The 26640-nt window shown below is 37.4% G+C and overlaps 5 protein-coding genes and 1 long non-coding RNA gene across 12 annotated transcripts; 3 read left to right on the forward strand and 3 right to left on the reverse strand.

Annotated features, from left to right (window-relative positions):
* The first annotated feature begins 1302 nt into the window (after window positions 1-1302).
* LOC121729888 lies at window positions 1303-15680 on the forward strand. Of its 5 annotated transcripts, XR_006036034.1 has the most exons (18): window positions 1303-1930; window positions 7627-7758; window positions 8825-9021; window positions 9581-9722; window positions 9814-9907; window positions 10109-10288; window positions 10592-10759; window positions 10878-11043; window positions 11157-11303; window positions 11555-11770; window positions 11911-12145; window positions 12379-12516; window positions 12659-12778; window positions 13320-13506; window positions 13710-13928; window positions 14442-14630; window positions 14823-15486; window positions 15531-15680. XR_006036034.1 is itself a non-coding variant. In XM_042118571.1 (17 exons), the coding sequence occupies exons 2-17, from the start codon at window positions 7628-7630 to the stop codon at window positions 14991-14993; spliced, it is 2700 nt and encodes an 899-aa protein (XP_041974505.1). In that variant the 5' UTR covers window positions 1303-1930; window position 7627; the 3' UTR covers window positions 14994-15680. The 5 variants fall into 5 exon arrangements, 4 of the variants coding, with proteins under 4 accessions (XP_041974505.1, XP_041974506.1, XP_041974507.1 ...); XM_042118571.1 differs by having other exon boundaries at window positions 14823-15680; XM_042118572.1 differs by having other exon boundaries at window positions 1303-1655; window positions 14823-15680.
* LOC121729895 lies at window positions 3807-22410 on the reverse strand. The gene is made up of 3 exons (XR_006036035.1): window positions 22397-22410; window positions 16470-16480; window positions 3807-4050 (listed from the first exon to the last, which is right to left on the reverse strand). It is a non-coding gene; the product is annotated as an uncharacterized LOC121729895 (long non-coding RNA).
* LOC121729893 (GTP:AMP phosphotransferase AK3, mitochondrial) lies at window positions 4064-5262 on the reverse strand. Its single transcript, XM_042118583.1, has one exon. The coding sequence runs from the start codon at window positions 4885-4887 to the stop codon at window positions 4231-4233; it is 657 nt and encodes a 218-aa protein (XP_041974517.1). The 5' UTR covers window positions 4888-5262; the 3' UTR covers window positions 4064-4230.
* LOC121729890 (COP9 signalosome complex subunit 6) lies at window positions 17511-21044 on the reverse strand. The gene is made up of 6 exons (XM_042118578.1): window positions 20736-21044; window positions 20287-20418; window positions 20023-20174; window positions 18601-18766; window positions 17905-18098; window positions 17511-17736 (listed from the first exon to the last, which is right to left on the reverse strand). The coding sequence occupies exons 1-6, from the start codon at window positions 20977-20979 to the stop codon at window positions 17596-17598; spliced, it is 1029 nt and encodes a 342-aa protein (XP_041974512.1). The 5' UTR covers window positions 20980-21044; the 3' UTR covers window positions 17511-17595.
* Window positions 21173-26338, forward strand: LOC121729889 (GPALPP motifs-containing protein 1). 3 transcript variants are annotated; one of them, XM_042118575.1, is made up of 6 exons: window positions 21173-21298; window positions 22484-23628; window positions 23903-24215; window positions 24360-24503; window positions 25120-25195; window positions 26107-26338. In XM_042118575.1, the coding sequence occupies exons 2-6, from the start codon at window positions 22494-22496 to the stop codon at window positions 26263-26265; spliced, it is 1827 nt and encodes a 608-aa protein (XP_041974509.1). In that variant the 5' UTR covers window positions 21173-21298; window positions 22484-22493; the 3' UTR covers window positions 26266-26338. The 3 variants fall into 3 exon arrangements, with proteins under 3 accessions (XP_041974509.1, XP_041974510.1, XP_041974511.1); XM_042118576.1 differs by having other exon boundaries at window positions 26113-26338; XM_042118577.1 differs by having other exon boundaries at window positions 26116-26338.
* Window positions 21294-22355, forward strand: LOC121729891 (phosphatidate cytidylyltransferase, mitochondrial). The gene has a single exon (XM_042118580.1). It carries the CDS (start codon window positions 21330-21332, stop codon window positions 22338-22340), a length of 1011 nt encoding a protein of 336 aa, XP_041974514.1. The 5' UTR covers window positions 21294-21329; the 3' UTR covers window positions 22341-22355.
* Window positions 26339-26640: the final 302 nt, after the last annotated feature.

Raw genomic sequence — 26640 nt, forward strand, 5'->3', positions numbered from 1 at the left:
CTTCCATCTGTCTCTCTCCTGCGCCACCGCTGGCCAGCCTGGCTGGTTATATGTCTCCAACTCATCACGCCAATAATGATTAGTGAAAATATAATATAAGATTCTTGGATTACACCAAGCAAAAATGTAGTAAAATGTTAAAAACTTTATAGATCATATTTTTTTCTTTCGGTTTTTACTTTTTAGCAATCGCCTTAGCAGCATCTACGCTAATCTCATAGGGAGTTGTCCGCTCCGCCCTAGCCCGCCCAAAAGCTCTCTGAAGGGCGGCAACAATTTTCCATGGGCGTCCGAACTCGTCGGAGAGCAGAAGTGGTAAGGAGTTAGCCGAAGCACGCAGTGATAACCGAAGCCTCGCGCATGCGCAGTCCACCTGCCGGCCTATCAATGGTGCGAAAACTTTGACTCGACCATGCCGATACGTAGGTATATGTCTACCAGAATCTGATGGCAAATTTTGATAACAGATTTTTAAAAAATATCCTTGATTATTGGATATTTTTTTATATTTGCATGTTTGACACACAGAATAAGCCGCTATAAAGAAAAAAAGAATCAAAATGTTTTATTCCAATTACCCCCGTATTGCTAGTCAATTTATTTTCTCACTTTTTGCCATCAGATTCTGGTAGACCTATAATAATATGTAACAGTATGAACTTTAAGGTAGTTCATGCTAGTGGAGATTATTTTAAATTCAATGCTGTATATTCACGTAGGGAAACGTTGTCTCACCGTTGTCTACATTCTCTATTCAAAATTGAAGGGTTAACTCTGCATACCTACATATAAACACGTATTTATTTATTGTAATTATTTTGATGTAATCTAATTCAACAAAACAGCTTGGTGATATTATTATTAGATATATTATGCAGTTATGTATTTGGAACAGGTCATATGATAGTATTTAGCTGAATACATGAAAGTTATACGCGAAAGCTGTTTCTGTTTTCAATTTAGTACAGTTCGAACATGAAACTTGGAGCGTTTCAGGGATTTCGTGAAACCTTTGTCTGCTAAACAATAAAGCCTCAAAGCCGACACGCGAGTAATGAGATTAAAGCCTCCGCACGCGAGAGCCGACTAATTAAAAAATACACACGAGGCGATGACGCCGCTGACGTAGATCCCACTTGCATACTTTATTTTACGAAATGTGTCAGGTGGGGGCGCGGGGATGGGGTATCGAGCGTCGGAGTACGTCGTAGGTCGTGACGCGACGCCGATGACGTCATGGGGGGAGCCGGCGAGGGTAGACACCCCCCGAGTCTCCGTCAGCGCCAGTTCGGCCAGCACCGACCGCCGGGCCGCACGTCGCGCGCCCTCGCCTCCATCTACGACACTATCTCCAAACTAAATGAAGCTCCTCTCCTGTAATCCAAAGAAACCCCCAAATTACGCTTTCTCTAAAGTCTATCCCGCGAAATCATTTCAAAACATAAACCGCACGCGAAACTTTGCATAGTAAGTTCAAGTATTCGTAATAGAAACTTGCTTATAATTTGTGCATTTACAGTTTCGGTCGGCGACTATCCCCCAAATTAAATCGAATTGTTTACGAGAAACTGCAATTTTTGTTACTCCGACATGCTGCGAGATGAATAATGACCTACTGGGCGAACAACGGGGACTACGACTCGTGTTAACCCAAGGTTTTTATTTACAATCTAATTCGAGCTGAAATGCACGAAAGCTGCTAAAAATAGGCTGGGTTCGCGCGCTCGCGTCGCCCACTGCCGGCTCCGCTGCTACTCACACTATTTCGGTCTATCGACGAGATAACCTATGGGAAACAAAACGATAGAGTGCCGTTTGGACAATGAGAAAAGTGCGAAAAAAATACGATAGTCGCTAGACGACACTGAGTTCGGTGTTCGAGTGCTAAACACATATTGTGCTTCCAAATACGTCGTGCACCCTCTCTGAAGTAAGTTGACGTTGAAGTCTAAACTCTTTTTTCTGTTCTAAACTTTATTAGGTCTTGTCAGCTTAAATACTTAGTAATTGCACACTCCTAATATAAGGATGACTTCAGCATCGTGCAGTTTCACGCACAATCACAACGTCATAATATCTATGTTCTGACTTCTGATTTAAATAGGCTCATAATCATACTCGTAGGTAATCAGCGAAGTAAACTATGCCATTAGCTGTTATCACGTATCTAATTATTGTCGTTTGTAAAAACTAATAAGCAATAACTGATAAATAAGAAAAGTGAACGCATTGAAATGTTCGGTTTCGGCTATAATACCCACTTTGGGTTTATTTTTTAACAATAAAAATTAAAAACTGTACCCAGCGACTATGAAAATTGCATACTCTAGACCGGGACCACTACTATGAATTGACACCGTATTATTCGAATCGGGTAATTCGCTTAGGCGTTACGAATCATCAAACACACATACACAGACCGTTAAGATTGCCTTTCCTTCACCACCGCCAAACCACTGGTAAACCGCTGATAAATGATATAGGAAGCCGAAAAAATTCATTAAGCAGTTTTGAGTTAATTGAATTAACATGGTTGTTATATTAAGATTTATTATTATTTAATTATTATTAGCTAAGTAGATGACGCCCGTAACTCCGTTGCGTTAAAACTCGTTTATCTGGGATTACACATTTTTCTGGGATGAAGAGTATCCTATCGGTTTTACGCAGAAAAGTAATCGGATGATAAACTTTATACATAATACTCAGATAGGCTGAAGTGTTATTACAAACAATCACCTAATGTTATACTATCACTACTGCCAATGGGTTAGCAAAATTTGACTAGAGTAAATTAGTGTGCCATTTGTATTTTTATTGAGATCGCTTCCAGCGTTATAGAGGCCTATACTGAGCGTTTCCATTCAGATAAAAATTATATAGAACAGAATATTTAAAACATGTAAAATGAATATTCCTAAAAACCGGCAACTCTCGAGGCATTTTGGCTACTGTCAGCTTTGTTGAGAGTTATATGAATAATAAATATTGTAAACTATAAAACTGTTCACGGAGCACACCATGTATTGTTTAGAAATTGCTAATTATACATATTATTATAGATCTCCATTATTGAATAAAATGTGGCCAGTGTAAGAAATACAACTATGTCACTACCAAACATTTATTTAAATAATTCAACCGGAAAATATAACATACACACATCAAAATCAATATCAATTATATAAAATAATAAATTATGCAACTATCCCATACTTTTGTGCATCTTAAGATGTATACTTTGTTAAAAAACTTTTTGGAAGTAAGTAAATGATAACTTTTTCAATTACAAGTAATATTTTTGCTTACTAGCTAGATACAAGCACCATTATAAATAAATAATAATTATTTCATCAAAAAAACTCAAAAAGAACAATATAAAATATAACTAAAGTTAAGAAATTATTAACAGTTATTTACTTTAACGCTGCGTCACCTTAAACCATGTAGTCCAACACACTAAGTTGTCAATATAATCCCTACAGCTATTCCTTAGAGTCTATAATATAGACTATTGATCTAAGAAATATGATACAAGTTAGATCAAAATGATTTGATTTTGTGTTGTAACACATACAGTAAGTATGCAATTTCTGCCTACAATCTAATTACTAATACAACAATAAATTGTATTCTACCTATTCTACTGCATTTAAGGCACTTTTTATAATGTTTTAACTGTACACAGAACACATTTTTTTGATTATTTGATAATTTTAAAGCATTTTTATAAGGTAACAATTTTGTTAAACTATAATATGAAAACATATTTTTACATTTGAAAACAAATATAATAAACATAGACTTATGAATATTAAAATGAATAAAAATTAACACTTGTATACCTAATGTCTTTTGTGTTTGATTAATTTTACATTGCTGGGTTTTAAAAAAATCTTAAAAATATTTAAAAAGTTTTCTTCATCTTTCTGTTAACATTCTATTATAGTATCTTTGGAAGACTTTATATTGGATGTAAATAATATTAGCTGCAATACATTTTTTGTGCTATTTTGTAATTTGCATGCTACCATAAGATACACTACATTTCTATTTATTTTTAGATTTAATCTTTAGAATAATAATTTTTAAACACAATATAACACCATTTCTACACTACTATCATGCTTGATGGCATATTCAAAGATAGCCTATATCTTTCTTAAAATAACAGCTTTTGTTATTTTCCTTGTCATAAATTCTTTGTGCATATTAAAAAAACAGATTTCCCTACTTCTTTTCAAAAATTGGGTCTAAATGTGCAATAACTTTAGGCCATATTTCATCTGAGGTGCGACCCTCAAAATGTGTAAGAATACCTTTCTCCTTGTAGAAATCTATCACCGGTCTGGTGATACTCTCGTAGATTTCCAATCTTTTCTGAACTACTTCAGGCTTATCGTCGGGTCTTTGAGTCAGATTTTCTCCAGTAACGTCATCCTTACCCATCACCTTAGGTGTGTTGAAACCGATGTTATAAACTCTTCCCGATGGTAAATGAACCCAACGATTCTTTACCCTATCAATGATTACTTCAAAAGGTACATTCAGATTCAGAACTATATTGACGGGCTCAACTTTCCAGATAGCTTGTGCTTGTGCAACAGTTCTCGGAAAACCATCTAGAAGCCATGACTTGTCTTGTACTTTTTTCAATTCTGACACCATAAATTTTATCATTACGTCATCGGGTACCAGTTTGCCTTGACTGAGGTAGCTTTTAACTTCTTTGCCTAGTTCAGTTTGTTTTTGAATATGGTCCCGCAATTTATCACCACTGGATACATGTTCAATGTTGTACCTTTTAACGATCCTCGATGAAATAGTGCCCTTTCCGGACGCCGGAGCACCCAAAATTAGTGCTTTCAGTATCTTTTGTACGGTCATTGTGAATTTTCTGTGAAGTTGACCTTTGTATCCGTGCCTCGCTAGTGCACGCAATGTCTGTCCTCAGTACAACACACGATCACACTGCTGATATATTTATTTGATATGACGTATAGGACGACAAACGAGGAAAAATTTTGGGTTTCTAGCACTTTTAGAGATAACGGAACACACCGGCTTCATTGCACTTAGTTTTTATACAGTAATACGGGTCAAGTTACATAACGCAACCGCATTCTTTTACGTTTTTAGGTTACCACTTCACTCGTAATTTTTTTAATGCCCTTTTCTTTTTAGTTTCTATTTATTAGACTATAATAAACACATTTCACATTTCAATGTTTACGATTTTTTGTGCGAATTTAATCATTTGACATATGCCATATTTAGGATCTTCTTCTTCTTTAAAAATGGCCCCGTAGTGAGTTATATTTACGACTAGCTGTTACCCGCGACTTCGTCCGCGTCGACAAAATGTGATAAGTTAGATACCAAAGACAGAAAATTTTCTACTCTATAACAAAGACAGTAGCAGCATGTCTGTATGTCCGTCTCAAGGCTGTATCTCAAGAACCGCGCTAGCTAGATAGTTGGCATTTTCTTAAACTACGTTTTCTATTGCCACTAAAACTTCATTATACAGAAAGTAACGTAAATATTTGAAGAAAGCTTCCATACAATCAATGCCTTTATTCACGGATTTTTATGCACTTTTCACAATTTCACTTTTAAACGTGGGAGAGTCATGCTTCGGCACGAATGGGTCGGCTCGACCGGAGAAATACCACGTTCTCACAGAAAACCGGCGTGAAACAGCGCTTGCGCTGTGTTTCGCCGAGTGAGTGAGTTTACCGGAGGCCCAATTCCCTTCCCTATCCTCCCCTATTCCCTTCCCTTCCCATCCCTACCCTCCCCTATTACCCTATTCCCTCTTAAAAGGCCGGCAACGCACCTGCAGCTCTTCTGATGCTGTGAGTGTCCATGGGCGACGGAAGTTGCTTTCCATCAGGTGACCCGTTTGCTCGTTTGCCCCCTTATTTCATAAAAAAAAGTCGACATGATGATTCCTAGGGAGGTTCAGGCATATAATTTGTCAAGTTTCTAATGTGCATTTTAGTAAAAAATATTAACATTTGTCAGAGGTGTTGGAAAAATTAAGCCATCTTTTGACGAAAACGCTGCCTAAGCCCTATGAGATGTGACATAACAAAATAATATAGGGAGGAAATATTCCCCTTTTCTAGATCTACAAAAAAAACATTCGTTATAGAATATTATTTCTTTCCTTGTAGATGAACTTGCTATGCTTATTATAGATTTCAGAAAATTGGTTATTGCATTAATGCAGTAAATTGCACATAGAACTTACGCTGCCGTTGAACTTAGCTGGTACCGACTAAAAAAATATGAAGATTGATAAGACATAGTTGAGGTATCTATGTGTGTATCCCAAAAAAGATCCTGGACTCAGGAGTTCCAATCAGATCACCACTTTCGTAAGCATGGTACCAAATTCAGGTTATACCCCATATTACAGCAACAATTTAACAAAAGAATTTTAAAAATCAGTCAACAAACGGAGGAATAATAATAAAAGCACGCGTTTTGAAGTAAAAGACTATGAGAAATACCGTTAATAAGGTCATAATGTGACGATGCATGTCATAATTATAGTGATGATGATGATGAACAGTATAATTGAAACATCATATTAGGTAATATGCTTTTAGTTGTTGAAACAACACCGAAATTATCGAACATATTATATCAGTCTATAAGTATTCAATAGTTTTAAACAGCACCTTTGGAACCAGGGTATACTTCAGTGCAAATTCCTATTTTTTGGTAGTGTATGCTTGAAGTCCTTCTGAAAAAATTCAAATCACGCTATGTTTCCATATAAATTTCAAGGAGTCCCCTCGATTTCTCATGGATTACATCATCAGATCACCACTTTTATGAACATGGTATCTAATTTGGACCATATCTTATGCAACAACAGAATAATTTTGAAAATCGGTCCACAAACGGCGGAGTAAAATACATAGGTAAAACATAAAAAAAGAAAAAATATCCTCCTCCTTTTTGGAAGTCGGTAAAAAGTAGCCTAAGTTACTCCTTGTTACATCAGCTATCTGCCAATAAAAGTCCCGTTTAAATCGGTCCAGCCATTTCGGAGATTAGCGGGAATAAACAGACAGACATACAGACAGACAAAAATTCTAAAAATTGTTATTTTGGTGTACCGTCTAAATATTCATATGCATGTAGTAAAAAACGGTTATTTCAATATTACAAACAGACACTCCAATTTTATTTATATGTGTATAGTAATATGACATTTCTACATTGACATCTGTCAAACAGGAAGACATATTTTTTTAAATCGCTCGAAGCAAACGTATAGTAATCACGATTCCAGAAATAAAATAATTTCTAATTTTAAAGATTATTAATGTAGATGATGATGATTTTACGTAATTTAATTCATCAAGCCCTATACGACACAATAGAAATTCTATTGTGTCTCGTTTTTCCACGATCGACATTCGACGTATTAAAAAACTTCTATTACAAATAAATTATTGGCATTGAAATCGCACAATACGTTTTATTGCCTGTGTTGTTACTGGCTACTAGAACTGTTAAAACTTTTTATTTTTAAACTTGTAATATATTTTTAACAAGAATTTAGACAAACATATCGTAACTGACGAGGTAACATTAATTCGTTTTCAGAATGGCGCTTGTAATGCTGCCATGCGACCTTCCCTGGTGGACTTCAGTTCAGCGCCACCTGAAGCATTTACTGGTAGCGTCTGCGCCCGGCAAACTGACTGGAAGCATGTTAAAAATTCATGACATGTGCAAGTAAGTGTACTTAAAATATAAATGAATCAAGATACAAGAGACTGTACTTAAGGAGGCTGAAAGAGAGCTGGTAGCTGTAGAGTTATTTTGGAAGGTTCTAGAACTTCCTAATCAGTCTAGACTCTAGAGCAGTAGTCACCAATTAGGTTCGCTCGGGGTCCATTTTAAGAAATTAAGAATTACAAAGGTAGATAATATTTATTTACATATTTATCAATGAGAAAAGTGACAATTTTCGTTGCTAATTATCTATTTGAAGTAGAGTGAAATTGGTACCTAAGTTATTTTTAACGAAGTTCATATTATTATTCGAAAATGCTAGGTCCGCACACAATGGGTCGGCGGTCCGGATGCGGACCGCGGTCCGCTATTTGGTGACACCGCTCCAGAGTTTTATTGAATAAAGAGGCCCTCAGATTCGGAAATTTACCGTGCGCGGTAATTGGTCGATACTCGACGTTGACTAACGAGTTAACGAATAACGACTTATTAAGCATTGAATACCTAATAATTAGCGGCCTGAAATATATTATTATAGGGGCCAACCAAGTTAGACTGACCGCTGCCATGGGGGTTTCTTCGTCCACATTATAAGCTTCTTAATGCCCGTGCATATTTTTTGTGTAGCAAGTAGCAACTAACGACAGCAACATGGAAGAAACAAAAAAGAGTGATATTTAGAAGCCTAACCAAATAAACGACCTATCAACCAAAATCCATGTGTTAAATGATTAAATAAAAACATTATTAAGACATTCGCTTATTTATTTACGAGCAGCGGCGCCGAAAAGTAATCAACGATTCAATCCACTGACAATCACTAGGATGCCTGTACAGTTTAACTTTACAAAAATTTATTATTAGGTACGGCTCCTACTACGGCTCACACAAAATAAACTCCGACATCGTATAAAACTAGACTATAGACAAAGATAATCTTAAGGGTTAAGTCACTAAAATTTAGTATGTATTTTAAAGAATATACAAAGTTATTCATGGGCGTACCGAGGGGGGGGGCAGCTGTGCCTGGATGGTATGGATTTGATGTATTCGAATATGTTTTCAGTATGGGAATAGATCCAGATGATGATATTAAGGATCCAGAACTTCTGAAGGGTCTAGAACAGTTTCTGCTGGAAGAAATGGCGGAGGAGGAGCGAAGAAACTTCATCGACAACACAATCCGGATTATGGTCAACAGAGCGTTGTCGTTGAAGAAGTGGCGACCGCCGAAAGGACTTATTTTTAGCTTACAGCAACAAAGTAAATATTACTTCTCCAGACTTCTTGAAAAAAAAATACCATTATAGATTTCCAGAAAATGCACGCTATTGGAAAAATGTGGATATACCTTCCTCTAAAACTAGGTTTAGTGTCATATACAGCATGACTGGTGAGACATGACCGATACTAAGGAGAGTATTCGGTACTCGATTCTCATTATGATTTTGTAATAAAATTAGGTACTTAATTTTTGACCAAATTTCCCTTTTAACAAATGAATCACGGGCACTTAGTAAATTACTACCCTTCCCGCGCGCGGCGTCCATGCGTTGGGTAAATAATTATTAAACTATAAGCTACATTTACTCAGTGATCAATAATTGATTTTTTAAACTAATATATTAATAGCCAAATATCACGTCCTCGAGTATTGAACAATATGTCTCACCAGTCATATTGTAGAGCGCATCCTATAATTCCTATAAAGCAGTTTATTCATTTCGTAGCTAAAGTATTAATACTTTTTGGAGACTTTTATGAACTTTTGAGTCTGGAAAACGAATGATATATTAATAATAATTTGTTTTGTATGTTTCAGGTGACGTGACCGAACTCAACTACAACTTTTTATCCTCCCTAATCGCCCACGCGTTTTTCTCTACTTTCCCAAAAAGAACTTTGAAAACTCACCCAACTTTGCAGGATTTCAATTTTTCGCATTTTTTTAAGAATTTACATAGGTTGGTTCAATACCGAAATTTACTGGAAATATGTTTGAGTTAATTTATCTCATTGTTTAAATTTCACTAACGCGAAAACATTTTCTTGCAGAAAGTCACAAAGAAATAAGTTAAAAAGTTTACTCCATTATTTCGAATGGCTAGATAAAAATAATATTGAAGGAAATGTTAAATTAAGTAGACAAGTAAGTTACATTTCGTTTTGTTTGTATTAACATACAACCAGAATAAATAAATACATTTATAATATTAAAGATATCAATTTATATGCATCTCCAATATTTCTTTAAGTCCAGTCCAGGCGTTAGGTACTGTTCTTTACTGCCGGGATGAGTGCGTAATGTGAAAGAAAACCAACTTAACATAAATGACCAATACGCTTACAGGTAATGACCTCCAAACAGTGGTTGACAATAGAGGACTGGCTAGAGTGCACACTTCCGTTATGTAAGCTGATGGTCCGACACGAGGGCCGGCCTGAGAGGTGCGAGAACGACGACGCCATTAGGATCTGCTTCGCATCGAGTCGGCTCGGCGGCGAGACACTCGTTGATGGAGATTCACAAGTAATTATCTCTACTGGAGTTGAGCATTTCACGTAGAATTTAGGAAATTGATATATCGTTGCACATCAGTTCTTTCGCATCTTTAAAGACTAAAGGCGCACCAGCAATAACGATTTAGGTAGGTATATAATATACGCCAATGAAAGAGATATGAAGCTATGCCTCAATGTACGAATTCTACGTGATTTGCGAAACAGTAATCTAACAATTTTAACTTAAACAACAATTTGTATAATTGTTAGCTAGCTTGTATAGCTGGACCAAAATGAGCGGGATTTATAATATTATTTAAAATTTCCTCAGGAATCGTTAACAATGTTCATGATGCCAGAACTGTTGCCAGTGATGCTCTCCGTAGAAGCTTTAGAAGACAACGAAGTATTAAAAGTGGAAGGTGTTAGAATGTTCAGTAGAATTAACGATAGAAAGCAGAAGACTAATACTATAGAATTACTCCAGGAGCCAAAAACGGTATGTAACAGTTACGTAACGTAAAAAAAGAATGTAGACAGAAAATAATCCCTACACCACCCCTAAACCAACATCGTCGGTCCAAAGTTAAGGAAAATAAGACGTTATATTTTTACAGGTCACAGTATGTCTTATGGATGCAGAAGACTATAGTCGACTACCACTAAGCCAATGGGAAGAGGACAATGTTCTGCGAGAATTGAACAAATGCCTCCTCGCTTTCCAACAGACGCCTATGAAAAGTCACGAAAACCAAAAGTTGGAGAGGCGGCTATCACCAATAGGTAAGAAAATCCAAGAAAGTAGAATATTCAAATTCCAATTCAAGCCCTGAAACACTTGAGGAGAAAAAATGTATGCTAAAAATTAAAAGAATCTTTGTAACTGTGGCTTACAGGTGAGTCCTTCAGTCAGAATTCGCCAGAAGTAGAAGCAACGGTGATGATAAAGCAAGCGTCCTCGTGCAGTACCATCAACAGCTACAACAGCCGAAGCCCTTCCCCTCATCACTACAGCGCCGCTGCGTTGAACTTAAATGACCCTAGTAAGCATCTCTTCACTTTAAAGCCTCCTAATTCGCACTGAAAAATTTGACTGGGATTCGACAACTTCTCTGCGCAACAGCCATAAGCCAATAAGCGCTCGCTGCGTCTAGCGTTAACCAATTACAATTCCTTAATTTCAGAATCCAATTCAAATGTAAATGTTAACCCCGCTGGATGCCTGGAAATATTAAGAGCTTTCCACCTACAAATTTCTATAGCCTATACATAATGTCGCATTTTCGAATTGTAGGTTTGGAATTACAAAAGAAGAAGTGTTGGTTGTCGCCCGGAGCGGGGATGCTCAACAATCGTCGGGGAAAGTTTATCGTATTGGGCTCGTCCGGGGAATGTCTTCCAGTAACGCGGGTCTCCGGACTCACAAACTTGGACCAGGAGGACAGCCTCTACTCCAGCTGCAACTCTAGCGACGACGAATACCACAGCGCCAACGACAGCTTTGACTATGGTAAGTTAAAAATTTTCTTTACTCTAAATAAACTTCGTTTCCCACAAAATTCGCTAAATTGTTGATAAAACCTATTCTATGTTCTTCCCACACTTTCGCGAAGACGGTAAATATATACAGAACAAATTTCCAAATTCCAGGTAGTGAAGATGAAGGCAGAGGGGAGAGTGGGCGACCGAATTCATTCCAATACTCAAAAGAGTTGTCAACAGAAGAGAGAAGACTAAGCTTTGCCGATAGACTAAAAGAGGCACTAAGAAGAGAAGCAGAAAACTCATGCTCGACAAGCACCACGGGGGACTGGTCCACTGACAGCTCCAGCTACGCCGTCGGCATCAGCATTTCTGGAGCCGGTGTTAACGATAACGATATAAGGTATTTGAGATCAATTTTTATCGATCCGCAAGAGAATCCCATCAAATTGAGGATTGCGCCATGCATGCATGAGGCCAAAGCAGCATGGCCCAAATGCGACAAAATATAACACGTCCTTTCTATAGTGGCCTATATGCTTATCAATAATATCATGTAGGAGCCCTGTCAGCGGCCGGCAATGACGATGAACCTCATGTTTTGGTGTAACACTGACTCTAACTTATCTCTTACAGGGTCAAGCGAGGTGGTTCCGTCGGGTTCGTGCTCACCGAAAAGGAAAACATGGAAAATGGGAACTTAAGTCCAAAACGAACTTTAGCCAGGAAGGAAACCGGAAATAGTTCCAAATACAGCTTCAGCACTGAATATACGTGAGTTGAGATTTTTTACACAAGTTTTGTAAAATTAATCAATTGCAATTCATGCAAAAATAAAGAAAACGTGTAACAAAGAAATCACCAAAATATGATATTCAGTAAGACATTAGCATCAAAAATTTTGGATTTTGTTTAGGTCGGAGCTAGAAGAAGTATACGAGCAATTCAACAACTGGTTAAACGAACCCATACAAGACAGCGACGCCAATGAGAACAAAACCAAGGAGTTGGATTCCCGCGACCTAGCTGTGATAAGGTAAGATTTTTAAGACAAAACATTAAAAACAGTAGTAATCCTACTTGTAACAAAACACAGAAAAAAAAAAGAAGATTTATAAGAAAAGATAGATATAGACATTATAATGCTAGCATTATAAACCTTATGTTATACCACATTCACATACATAGATAAAGATAGATACTGCATGTGTATGTACTTCGCGAATCGCGTGCCATATCGCGTTCCCAAACGACGAGCAATGCTCGTCTATCGAAAGTCTGTTCTTTAGGCTGCCTTCACTTCACTTCACTGCCATTAGTATAGCAGTCGCGACTTAATGTGAAGGCAGCCTTAGTCGGCGCTCCACCGTTATCGGAATCAGACGTCAATCGGATTGAAAAAATGCCTAATTGTGCCGTATTGAGCTGTAGAAATTCGAATAGAAACGTTGGCCTAGATAATGGTCACGTTTCTTATCATCGGTACGTCACAACTCTCAGTAGGTAGGACATGCCGCATGCGGTATCTATCTTGATCTATGTAAGTGTGCTATACGAACTTGTTCCTTCCTTAACAGGTTCGCAGGATCCCTCCTAAAACGAACCTTGAGCGAGTCCATGGCGAGCGGGACGCCGGGCGTGGAGGCCGCGGAGCTATACGGGCGAGACTCCAGGGAGCGGATCGCGCCGCGCCGGCTCGCGCTCGCCGCCCGCTCGCTGTCCCTCGAGCTCGCCCGCCACAGGCACCGCCTCGCCGCCCACCTGGTACGCACCGCATGACGTCACACGCACGACAGTCGTGTACTAACATTAACACTCTGTAGCTATTAGAGAAGCTGTAAAAAAGCTTACACCGACACACACACATGAGGGTATATTGAGGAATTTTAGTCTTAAATGCGTTATGGTCCACCTGTGGTAAAATTGAGACCCAGGAAAGGAAACTTATCGATTGACATTTTTGACAGAAACATAAAGTAAAAGAGTCGATTCCGGAGGAGGTGCTCAGAGGCGGCAGTGAAGGCACTGCCGAGTCGCTCGACTCCTCGACCGGGACTCGCTCCACTCAGCTAACGAACCCCGCCGTTAGAAAGAAAAAGCTCAATTGGGTTGTAAATATGATCGTAGAGACTATCGAGGAGACGATTGAGTGCGAGCCCGTCACGCTTAAAATAAAGAAACCGAAGGTCAGCCGGTATTGATAACTTCACTGTAACACGCCTAATACTCGGCCCGCTCTGTGTAGCATGCGTAACGATCATCCCGACATTGTAAGCTAAAGTATGCTAGAATGAAACTAATAACAGATTAAATTTTCTACTAAAATCTTGCAAATTGCTGTCCTTCTGTATAATGTGCTCTATGTCTACTCTTTGTTGACCTTTTATTGAAATGACACAGATTTTGATAAACATGAGGAAAGGGATATAAAATTTTGCATTCGCTAGTATATAATAAGATAGAGAGGTATAAATGAGTCGATATGAACTTACGATTCATAATTTGTTACGAAGATGCTACATTTTATGTTAAATACTAGGCAAAATCAATTTTTTTATCTCCTCTACATTTCGTCATACGCTTGCACGACGTAACAATCCATTTCAAGCGGTATTCCCTTGCTAATTTCAACTCGTGTCCTAAAATTAGATTACCAACAAAAAAGAATAAACAACAAATAATATTATCAAAACTTGCAGCTGAATCAACTGGCCCACAAGATAGTATCTGGCGGTTCGTGTCGGCCTGTCGCTACCGGCAACTGGGGTTGCGGCAGTCGGCTGAAGGGTCATCCCCAACTGAAGCTGCTGCTGCAGTGGCTGGCCGCCAGCGTCGCCGGCGTCCCCGCGCTCATATACTACACGTATGGTAACGAGAAACTGTTCAAGGTGAGAAAATGACATAGAGCTTTAATATCGACATTAGGGCCTTTTAGTCTCATGCGGATTTGCTTACGCACACATGGACTTTATCGCATGAAATTGTGAAAAAAAAATAAGTTACGTAGCGTAGTAGATATACAAGATTGGTTAGATCACAGATTAATAAATTCGCTGAATTAACCACCTTAATTTTATCAGCTGGACACACTGGTGCGAGTTTTAGTAGACAGAAAATGGACGGTGGGTCAGCTCGCGCGAGCCATGTTGAAGTTCGCGCGGCAGAAACTGCACGAGCCCCAAGTGTTACACGACAACCAGAGCCTTTTCGACGAACTCATCGGCATTGAGAAGATACCAGATGATGATTAGACGACTGAGACTATAGATGGGTAAACGCCTGGGCATTTTGGACGCTTATGGACTTTTATCCATCCATATATATGGGAAAATGCCCAGGCGCTGTGGGCATTAATGGACATTTCGCACGAGTCCAGTTGAGGCACAGTTGAGACGTTTTAAGTTTCTTTGAGAGCTATTTTCTCTGTGATTTTAAATCTGCAATCCGATGTTATTAAATGCAGTCGTCTCGTTCTATTTTAAAAAGCCGATAATATTATTGGTAATAATTGGCAAATATTTAAAAGCAAAATCATTTTAAAAATCTGTTAAGGACTATTTAATTGCAAGTTAAGACGATCATAACTATTTGTTTCGTTTTTTGAATGGACCTCATTGTCTTCTGTATTGAAGAAAATCAGTGCCTGGAATTGTTCAAAACAAGTGGATATAAAATATCAATACACTAGTCGCAACAAAGCTTTGTTTATACGCTTTAGTGCGGGTGCGACTTAATATTATGTATGTACTTTGTAGAATTTTATAAAATTACCCCCACTTAAGGAGTAGGGTACTTTATGATTTAGTCATTGGCTGTGTTTGGCAGAAAAATGCACCTTTGAATAAGCACTTATAAGCTCTCAGAATTCAGGAGTCAGTAGGCCTACAACGAAACCATTTTGAGACTCAAACAATCGAACGAGAATGCCGCGTCCTACTCTAACAAACGTGAAACAACGTTGTTAGAGTAGGACGCGGCGTTCTCGTTCGATTGTTTGGAGTCTCAAAGCGGTTTCGTGGTACGGCCCCAGGAGTTCTAAATTTTGAGTCGGGACTCAGGACGCGTTTACTGACTTCATTGGCGCCGGCGATCCGCCATTTTGAAAAGCATTAGAAAGTGCTTAGCGATCGCCATTTTGCTAAGCGCATCCGAGCACTTTTTTCCGTCAAGCACAGTCAAACCTAGTAAATAAGTTAAACGATATACCGATACTATATTGTAAGACATTTATAAACCATTTGATAAATACATTTAATTAATCCATATATATTTAAGTGTTTAGCTCAATAGCACGACATCTTTTGATGCATTTACTTAATACATACTGTAGTCTGTAAACGATTTTGTGATCGCGGCAGCTGTGGCTTATTTGATAAAGTTTGTGCAATTTTGATAGTTGTAAAAACTTAAAAGCAATATTACTCGACATAAGGATATTTTTGTACAAAATTAGTGATACCAACCGACAAGTAATTATACCGTTATCATTAAAGTTTACAGTTTTATGACTTTAATATTTAGTACAGTAATGTGAGTTACCGAGTTAGTATAGCCTCGACTTATTCAACATTGGCTCTATAATTAATAGTTACTATCAGTATAAACATTCATTTTGTAAGTAGTGTTAGGATTAATGTCATCTTTATTTTCTACTTTCATTACCTGATTTATTATTTGAATTATATTGTATGTTTTGCGAGTAAAATTATCACTTATTTACTATTTACCTATTTCTTTGCTTCTTGTACACCAAAATGTGTTACAAATAAAATATCAATAATCTTTTATGTGGATTAACTTATATACTTAACTCTTTTGTTAAGAAAACAATTGTAGTGTTGCCAAGAGAAATACTGACATTTTTATTTGGCATCCCTAATTATCGGTTATGTAATCGACACATGCGACCAGTCTTCCATAGCATGAATCTCAATGTGTCCAAAATTTGTTACTTTGTTAAATGATCACATCATCGTGACGATGCGAATAAAGAATACCATCACTATTGGTTTTTAATTTACCCTAAAGTACTAATACATATTACATTCTGCGATTCCTTTAAAATTTCATGGTAATATGTAAGGTATATAATAGTTGTTACTGTGGTATTTGAAAACAGTCAGGGAATAAGTGGTTTGAGAAGTGAATGTTTATCATTTATTACTCTTATTAGCAGCAGTGCCGAATTTATATTTTTTATGAGTGTAGGCCACTTTATTTCCGCCGCCACATGACCGAATTCTGTCGGCCTAGTACATTGGCACCTCTAGACCGCGGCCTATACGGCTAATATATAAAACCGAGGCTGGTTAGCAGCTGCGTTAGTTTTAAAAGAAAGTTATTTTGAATAGATAATCATTTTTATTTCTTTATATTCCTTACATTCTATTAATCCATAAAAATAATTACAAAAACGCCATTGCATAAACAATATGATTTTTGTTGGCTATCCAAATGTGTATTATTTCTACCATTATAATTTTGGTCTGTTTTACCGTAGACTAAGGAAAATATAGTATATTTTCCGTAGTCTATGGTTTTACTGACCTTAAGTGGCCCATTCACTATCCTGCATACCTGACCTTAAGTGGCTCATTCACTATCCTGCATTACAGTCCGCCCTGCAGTCCGCCGTCTTATACAGGATTGTGAATGGTGTCGCAGGCCGGCCGCCATGCAGGCCTGCGACACCATTCACAATCCTGTATAAGCCGGCGGACTGCCGTGAATGGGCCTTTTAACGTTTGGTTCTAAGGAAAAACGCCATCTAGTGTCAGGCCTGACAGCATATTTTAATAATGCAGATCAGCAATTGAGTGTAGAACGATACATAAAAATAAAAACTACTTAGGTTTAAAAGAACAGTCCTCTCATCCGTCGCCCCATTCCTTGTCTGTCGTACAGCACGTTGAATCTGTTCACTAGCTGGTTGATGGCATTGCAGCTCTTTGTGATTGTTCCCAAATACGTCATCAGGGCCACATCATTGCATTGCTGAAACAAGATATTTTTTTAATAAAAGTTGGTGAAAGACAGGCCTAGAACTTAGAAGTGACGAAAGACAGGCCATGTCTTATAAGACTAGCAAAAACGCAATGTGTTATATTTTTAATTCACGTTGTTTTTACCCATACAATTGTTTAATATTATGTTTAAACTTACATGATAAAACTGTGTCCTGAACTGTTGTGAAGTGATGAGAGGCAGCCTGTTGGCGAGGGATCTCGCTTCCCTGAGTGTCTCCGGTTGCGGCGGCAGCACTCCGTCCCGTATCGCCCGCACTGTAGCCAGCACTGCCCTAACTCGACACACTAGCATCTTTATAGCGGACCGCTGTGCTGTGAGGTTCTCGGCCACTGAAATTTTATAATATATTAATTCTAATATCCAAAAGCTCATTCATATTAAAACATTATATGTATATTACCTACGTAAAATGAAAACTAAGGAAACGTAACTCCCATTACCGTTTTAAATTTGGTTCCTTTCGAAATGTCATGTAACATAGAGCATATTTTTTGACGGAGTTACTTTTTATTATTCGTAGTTATTTGCCTTTATTGGAATACTAGATGACGCCCGCAACTCCGTTGCGGTAAAATTCGTTTATCGCGCGGGAACCGTACATTTTTCCGGGATCAAAACTATCCTTTGTCCTTTCCTGGGACTCAAAGTATCTCCATACCAAATTTCAGTCAAATCAGTTCAGCGGTTTGGCCGTGAATATTTAATAGACAGACAGACACACTTTCGCATTTATATTATTAGTATGCATTATTATTAATGATTTTTATTTTAAGTTTGAAAATATTAAACAGTTTATAGACTCTATGCTCAAAGTGGAATTATTTAAATTACCTAAACTATTAAGAGCTGCCTCTCCAGAGGAGACCCTTGCCACATGGTCCACTCCAATTCTTTCCGCTTCTTCTGCTGCCAATGTGTATGTCAACGGCGCCAGAAGCATCGTTGCACGACCATTCACTACATCTATTACTGATTCATAGAGGGTTACAGGCAATTGCTGAAACAATATAATAATTGAATGTCTACAAAATTATATGTATCCATTGTATAGTAAAAGTTTAGCAAGTAAAGCAATTTATATAAACTAGCTATTTGACCGAGCTTTGCTCGGTATTCGATAAAGCACGAATAAAATGACATTTTCTAAAAATGATTCCTAGCTAGATCGATTTATCACCCCTGAAACCCCCTATATACTAAATTTCATGAAAATCGTTGGAGCCGATTCCGAGATTCTAATTATATACATATATATATATATATATACAAGAATTGCTCGTTTAAAGATATAAGATATAGAAATTGTAAGTCATCTGCCACAATAAAACATTTTGCATAATATTCAATAATCTGCTCTTTGTCGAAATCAGGGGTTCCCAAACTTATTTTGTCTACTGCCCACTTTGAGAAAAGATTATTTTAACACCCTCCTTATTTTAATTTAAAATGCATCCAGATGAAATAAATCACCCCCCAAGCCTCTACACCAGTGGTTCCCAATTAGTTTTTGCTGCGTAAAACTTCAAAAAAGACCTCAAACCTGCGTACCCCTTATTGTAGCAATCACACTAATAATATTAAAAATGCGAAAGTTTGTGAGTGTGTGTATGTTCGTTATTTTTTCATTCTCAAACGCCTGGACCAATTTTGATGAAATTACCAATACAGGTAGTAAGTTGACACCCTGGATTAACATCCGGAAATTGTTCTTGTTTTTACTGATAGCCGCACGTACACCTTGATGCAATTTCATGTACCCCTGGGGGTACGCGTACCACTAATTGGGAAACACTGCTCTACACAATGCCCCCATTTTTTTCTGGGACCCCCCTTTAGACCTTCAGCGCCCACAAGGGGGCGTTATTGCTCACTTTGGGAAAGGCTGGTCTAAATCAATACAGTTGTTTTGGGACCATTTCATTGCTTCAAATCCTTTGACTTTTATAATATCAGTGTAGATACAACAATTTAAGTTATGAGTGGAAGAACAACATAGCACTACATAACACAGCAAAATTTTATAAATTAAGTACTCATTTTTTTCCTTATAATTTGAACAAACCTTGTAACTTTTCTACTTCATCTGGCTACACATAAAATCCAGTTTTTTCTTAATTTAAATCATTTTTCTGGCCCTAAAGCCCCCATTTATGCAAAAAAACAGCAATTTTTAAATTGTTACTTACATGGTTCTTCCACTCATGTCTTCAATTATGAATAGTAATAATTATTATATACCAGTTTTATACTTACGTCTCCTTTCCTTCCTGCTGGGTTCAGCATCAACATGACTGGACACTCATTGATGGCACATATCTGGCTGTGAGCCGCAATATCAAGCTCAGTGGGTGACTCCCCTGTTGTGTACCAACCTAAGAAGTCCATGTCGGAGAAAACTTGCTTGACTGAAAAACATTAAAAAAGTTTCATTGACATTGACATATACATAAATTTTTGAAAAATTTCAATTAATGTGTTATGCTGAATATTATAGCATACAAATTATTCAATACTTACATTGTTCCTCCTTTAAGTTATAATAATCTCTGTCTATAATAATATCATTTTCTATGATTGCAAACACTAGTTCAAATGAATTCATAACTTCAACATTCCGACCCTTTTGCTTGCCAATGAGAGCTCCAATAACTGTAAAATATTTGAAAGACTAAAATATAATTTAACTGACTTTCTTGTTAATAATTAAATATAAAAATATTTTCCTAGATACCTAGAATACCAAAATAGTGCTTAACCTATGAGATCTAAAGCCACTTCAGATGCATAAAACTATACAACTTCTCATTATTGTATATATTCATTGTATGGTCAACTGGCCATGCAGTAGCTTATGTTTAACTTACACATAAATGTAAAACTGGCCTCACTTTATAGTGCGTAGCTTTGTCTGTACTTTTAGTTCGTTTTAAGAGTGTTTTGTGAACATTGTGTTCCAAGCGACTTACCAGTTTGTGGTGCACCTTCCTGTGCTTTTACTCTCGTCCAGTGCTCGGAGACATTCATTATAACTAGCGGGTGAAGTGATACAGTAACTGAACCCGATGTAGCCGTCGTTACCACCACGCTCTTCGTATTGCCTGCAGCTGGAGGCGCGGGAGAAGTTGGGTTCGGAAGTTCCACCGGTGGTCCAGATGACGCACTTTCAACCTCAACTTCCATTTCGAAATCGATCCGGTCAGCGCTAGACATTATATTTTCTCAAAGACCTTCGTTTATTTAAAAGATATTAATACAATACAAAATAAATAATTTCGCCAGATGTCAGATGACAAATGACAATTATTGACAAAATCAGAAGGGAAGGGTGACAGCTGATTGTCTGTTCTCTTTGGAAAACGACCATCGCCAACAATTTGACATTTGTTCATGACGTCCTCTTCATTCGTTGTCTATGAAAATGTGTTTGTGTAATGTGGAGTGTGTAAATTACAAAGATTGGAATTAAATTATCTGAAATTGAATATAAAATAAGAAAGACACAAGTTTTTCTACCTATTAATATTCACAGGTTAGCATTATATATTATCATCTCCTCGAATATGGCATCTACTGTAACAAAGGTGGCTAACGTCGCTAAGGATATTTCCCCAATATACTACAGAATTTTATCAAAATTTCCCCAAAACTTTACCTTCTGTTTCGCATATGGCTCGGCTGTGAAACCGCAAATCGGTAATCAGAAGAAACAGAACATGATCGATCTCATATATTGCGTGGACAACTCTCATCGTTGGCATGGTTCTAATATCGAAATGAATCCAACACACTACTCCGCCCTCCGCTACCTCGGCAAAGGATTTGTTGCAAGATTCCAGGAGAAATGGGGCGCTAAGGTATACTTTAATACGTTGGTGGACATCAAAGAAGAGAATGTCACAATAAAGTATGGTGTGGTCTCACAGAAAGATTTGATTTCTGATCTTCTAGACTGGGAAAATTTGTATCTCGCGGGCCGTTTACATAAACCAGTCGAGATCATTAAGCAGACTAACAGTTCCCATCTCCAGAATGCTCTTCAATGCAATTTAAGGTCTGCTGTACACACTGCTCTGCTGATATTACCAGAAACCTTTTCTGAATATGATTTCTACTTTGCCATATCGAACCTAAGCTACGCGGGTGACTTTAGAATGACTTTTGGTGAGAATAAGAACAAAGTTAGAAACATTGTTCAACCGCAACTCTTAAACTTCAGAGAACTTTATAAGCCCATCTTGCAACAATTCCATGCCTACGTAGATTTTCCTACCGGTGAATCACAGTGTCACCAGGATTTACATCCGGAGACTAAGCTTCACCATTTGATGCAGCTACCAATGGTACCACAACAGAGGCTAGTAAAGTTTTGGAATCATGGTGGTATACAGCAGGACATGGAGGATGTCCTGAGAGCAGTTGCTTACGACATAGACTGTGCTGTGATATTAAGACAAATTCTTAAAGATTTAGTATGGCAATCTAGTGTAAGACAATCTTTAAAGGGAATTGCCACTGCTGGACTTTTAAAATCAGTAAGATACAGTGCTAAAAAGATAGCAAAAATGTTTTAAAAGTTATTTGTGGCTATATTTTTTTTGCTGTATGTTATATCATAGTGGTGCTGTACACATTGTAAAAAATAAATTTAATAGTTTGTAAGTAAGTAGTTTTTTTATTTCCATTTCTTTTAAAACCTTTTATTTTCTATTTTTAGGTCTTAAAATATGCTATCTGATGAGTCCAGTAGCGATTCTGAGACTGGAAGGTTTAAGAGTACAACAAAAAGCCGTAACGATTCAGCTAATACGAGCAGAAGAGAAGATAGCTCAAAGTTCAGTAGGAGACCGAGACCCTCTGACGATAGAAGCTATAGAGACCTAAGTAGGAGAAATGAAGACAGAGATAAATTCAGTAGACGCTCCAGAGAACGAGACAGATCAAGGTACTCTAGGTACTCACCTGTCCGTAGAAGATCACCGGACAGGCAAAGGCATAGACGATCTGCTGAGAGGCATAGATACTCTAGAACATCCAGAGAAAAGTCAAAACCCAGGGAGCACCGCAGCTCTAGCAAGGACAAAAGGTCTAGGTCACAAAAATCACCAGTAAAAAACAGGAACATCAAGGATGAAATAAAAGAAATAATAACTAGTAGAGAAAAAAGTGTAGAAAAAGTTGAACGCAAAAAATCATCCTCTCCTGATAATACTCCAAAGATGTCAGTTGTTCTTAAACCTAACAAGCCAGAGAAACAAAAGCAAAAGAGTGAGAGTCCCATTCTTGTGGAAGAACATGAAAGTGACAACCAAGAAGTCGTACAACCAGGTTCATATTATAGTATGATACCAGCTGTTGTCAAGGAGAAGTCTGAAGAGTCAAGTGAAATTGATTCTTCTGATGATGAAAAACTGAGAGCTAAACTGTTAAATTTAGAAAAACAACTACAGAAAACCAAAAAGAAAAAACACAAGAGAAAACATAAAAAGAAAAGCTCTAAAGAAAGAAGTGACAATTCAGTGGAAGTGAGCAGTACGACTGATATACATCAAGCCAAAATGGACAATACAGTCAGCTCGACAGGGACTCCGGAAGTTACGTCCACACAGAAAAGTAATCAAAAAGATAGCAGCGAGGAAGGTGAAATATCCAGTGATGATTCACAATCGAGGCTAGACATTGATCCAGACGATTTGAGACACAAGTTGAAGAGGTCTAAAGCCACAGAGGACAATGTGCAATCGAAGCTTGATGTTTGTGGGCCAGCATTGCCGCCACATTTAGAGAAGCGGTTCAAAAAAAGTCCATCGCCTTCATCTAAATCATCCCAAGCACACACTCCACCAGCTAGATCCAATATAGGTATTTTTTTTTTAACATTACTTACTTATTATGCATGTATGGAAGCATGCAATTGATTAAGAAATGTGACTTAAGAATTAAGATACTAGATGAGGAATCACATTAATAAAATAGATGTTTTCTATAATGTTTTCTGTTATATAGTGTGATATAGAACATAATATAACAGCAGAATTTAATAAGTTTCATACTGATATTATTTACAGTCCTACTATCAAAATTGGGTGTAATAATATCTTATTTTGTAAAATATTAAGAAAGTATGTTTTTACAGGTCCATCAATTCCCGACGACATACGTAAGGTTTTAGCCGAAAAAAGCAACGACGTAGTGTATGCCAGTTCTGAAGACGAGGGCATTGGACCTCTACCAGCCGGATTAGAAGAAAAATGGTCTGAGGCTCACCAACTTCTAGAGCAGAGAGCTGTCGAGTTAAAAATCAAGAAGCTCGACGGAAGTTCAGTGAACAGTTCGAATGTTAAGTCTCGTGAGCAGTGGATGCTGGAGTTGCCGGAGGGAAAAGCTAAATTCATTGGCCTTGAGGCCCGAACCTTCAGAGCTAAGGAAGGTCCTGACATGTCTGACAGGTGAGATTTTTTAAATAATGAGATGATGTATGTCACTTCTTTAAGAAATTATGGGAAATAAATGATTCTAATTCACAAAGAGAAGTTCTAAGTCCAGATTTGAGATGATTGATCCGCCCATTATTTTCGTGGAAATAATTGCAGGTCAGCATGGACGGACACTCCGGAAGAGAAGGCGCGCAAGGCGGCGGGCGTCGCGAAGGAGGAGGACTCGAGCACCGCGCTGCAGCGGGAAGCGCGCGAGAGACACATCGCCTCCAGAGACGAGGAACAAGAGAAGGCTGTGAGGTTAGCATTTAAATGCATACTTTAAACGAGCAGAGGTTTCGCGTATTAGAAACGCGCGTTTAAGGTTATCGCACATTTGTCCGCACCACAAGCACAAAGAACGCTATATTGACGCGTAAGTAAGCACTTTAACCAAGATTCGAAATGTTTAATTGAAACGTAACTATTTTAGCTACTGTTGTTTTATTTTTGGTTTTTAATATACATACTACCATTCAGACGCATGTGTGAAGGTGATAGCACATTTGTCCGTGCACCGCACCATACGCGCTGTATTTTGTCATTTCATTCAACGAATTCTAAAATGCGGGGCATACGGTGCGGACAAATGTGCGATCACCTTTACACGTGCGTCTTAATAATTGTAGTATTTTAAAAAACAAATATAAAATAACAGCAGCAAAAAAGTAAATAATCTCTCGAATCTTGGTTAAAGTACTAATATGTACCTACGCGTCAATATAGAGTTCCTTATGCTTTCTATAACGTAACGTATAACATACGATAAAGAGTAAATACTTATTAAAATATTGTAAATTCAATATTGTAAGTTTAAATTTTAACGATTTTGTTAGTAAATTGTATGTTAATTAAGTCCTTATGTTTTTGTTTACAGGAAACACAAAAAGAAACACAAGCGTGAAGAAAGTCTACTAGAGATTCATCAGAAAAAAATTAAAAAGAAGAAAAAGGTTAAATATATTTATCTAGATTTTTCTCGCATCTTCTTGTAGCAAATTGTTTACCGCATTGACATTTTCGGCGAAGGCGAAGAAAAGCATAAAATTTTCTTACGTTCCAATCCACCTTATAAATCAAAATTGGTTTATCTGTTTGACCGTAGAATGCTACCTAATATATGTCAAAGACTTTTAGAGCTCATAGTATTTTTAGATATAGATTTGTAAACACTGGATTTTACTATAAGAATTAAATTCATAGTTCATTAGTATTGCACGCAAATTCTTCATTTTCTTAATTGCTTAGGTTGGGTTGCACCAACTAACTTTAACTACAATGCAAAATGTCAAACCTTTGGTTAAAGTTAAAAATGGACGCCATCAAGACGCCATATTTAACCACAACCATAGATATATTTTCAAAAAGAAAAGTGATAATCATAATGTAAATACTAGAAATAAGAACAAGTTAGCAATACCAATGTTCAGACTAGCCAAAATAAGCAAATCCTTTAAAGGCCAATGTATACGCCTATACAATAAAATCCCAGAAAATGTTCAAAATCTACCTTTAAACAAATTTTAAAAAGCAGTTAAAGAACGTTTGTGTGCTAAAGCGTATTATAAAGTCAATGATTTCTTCGAGGACAGCACACCTTGGGAATAGGGTGGCTCCATGCAGGTTACTTTTCTTTTAATTTTGTTACATAGCTGTAAGCCATAACATTGTAATTTTCCATTTTTTTTCGTTCATTTATAACCTTCTTCGACCAGCTGTCATCTGTCAATTTCTCCGGTCAAAGTTAAGGTTAAAGTTAAAGTTAAAATTGCCTTAACTATAACCATAACTTTAACTTTAACCACGTCTCTGGTGCAACCCAACCTTAGTGAAACATGTAATCAACATGTAATTATTATTCTAGAAGGAGGAGAAAGACGACGATAAGAAGGAGCGTCGCCCGTTCAGCCGCGACATCGACCTTCAAGTCAACCGCTTTGATGAAGCACAGAAAAAGTCCATCATCAAGAAGGCACAGGGTCTCAATACCAGATTCTCTAGTGGTGAAGCGAAATACTTGTGAGGTGTTTTACATGTGTACAGATTCAGAACTTAATGAAATAATATTATGTAAGTACCTAAATATATGGGTACAATCATATTATGGTTATATCTCTTGGCCCGGGAGCTGTCAATCTCAAAAGTGCCCTCATAGCGTGCATGAATTTTTTGGATGAAAATAGATAGTTTAGAACTATAGCTACACGAAACGCTTGGTTTGCGTGGATTTGCAAAGCACGTAAAAAAAAATTGATTTTTTTTTTTGAAAAATGTTTTGCCCTCACCTTTTCTGAAAGGTAAAGAAATTTTCTATTGAATACACTTTAGGCAAACCAGTGCACATGGTGAGGGCAAAACATTTAAAAAAAAAAATTTTTACGTACTTCCGGTTTTGTAA

The sequence above is a fragment of the Aricia agestis genome, chromosome 8 (assembly GCF_905147365.1).
Source record: "Aricia agestis chromosome 8, ilAriAges1.1, whole genome shotgun sequence".
Taxonomy (NCBI): domain Eukaryota; kingdom Metazoa; phylum Arthropoda; class Insecta; order Lepidoptera; family Lycaenidae; genus Aricia; species Aricia agestis.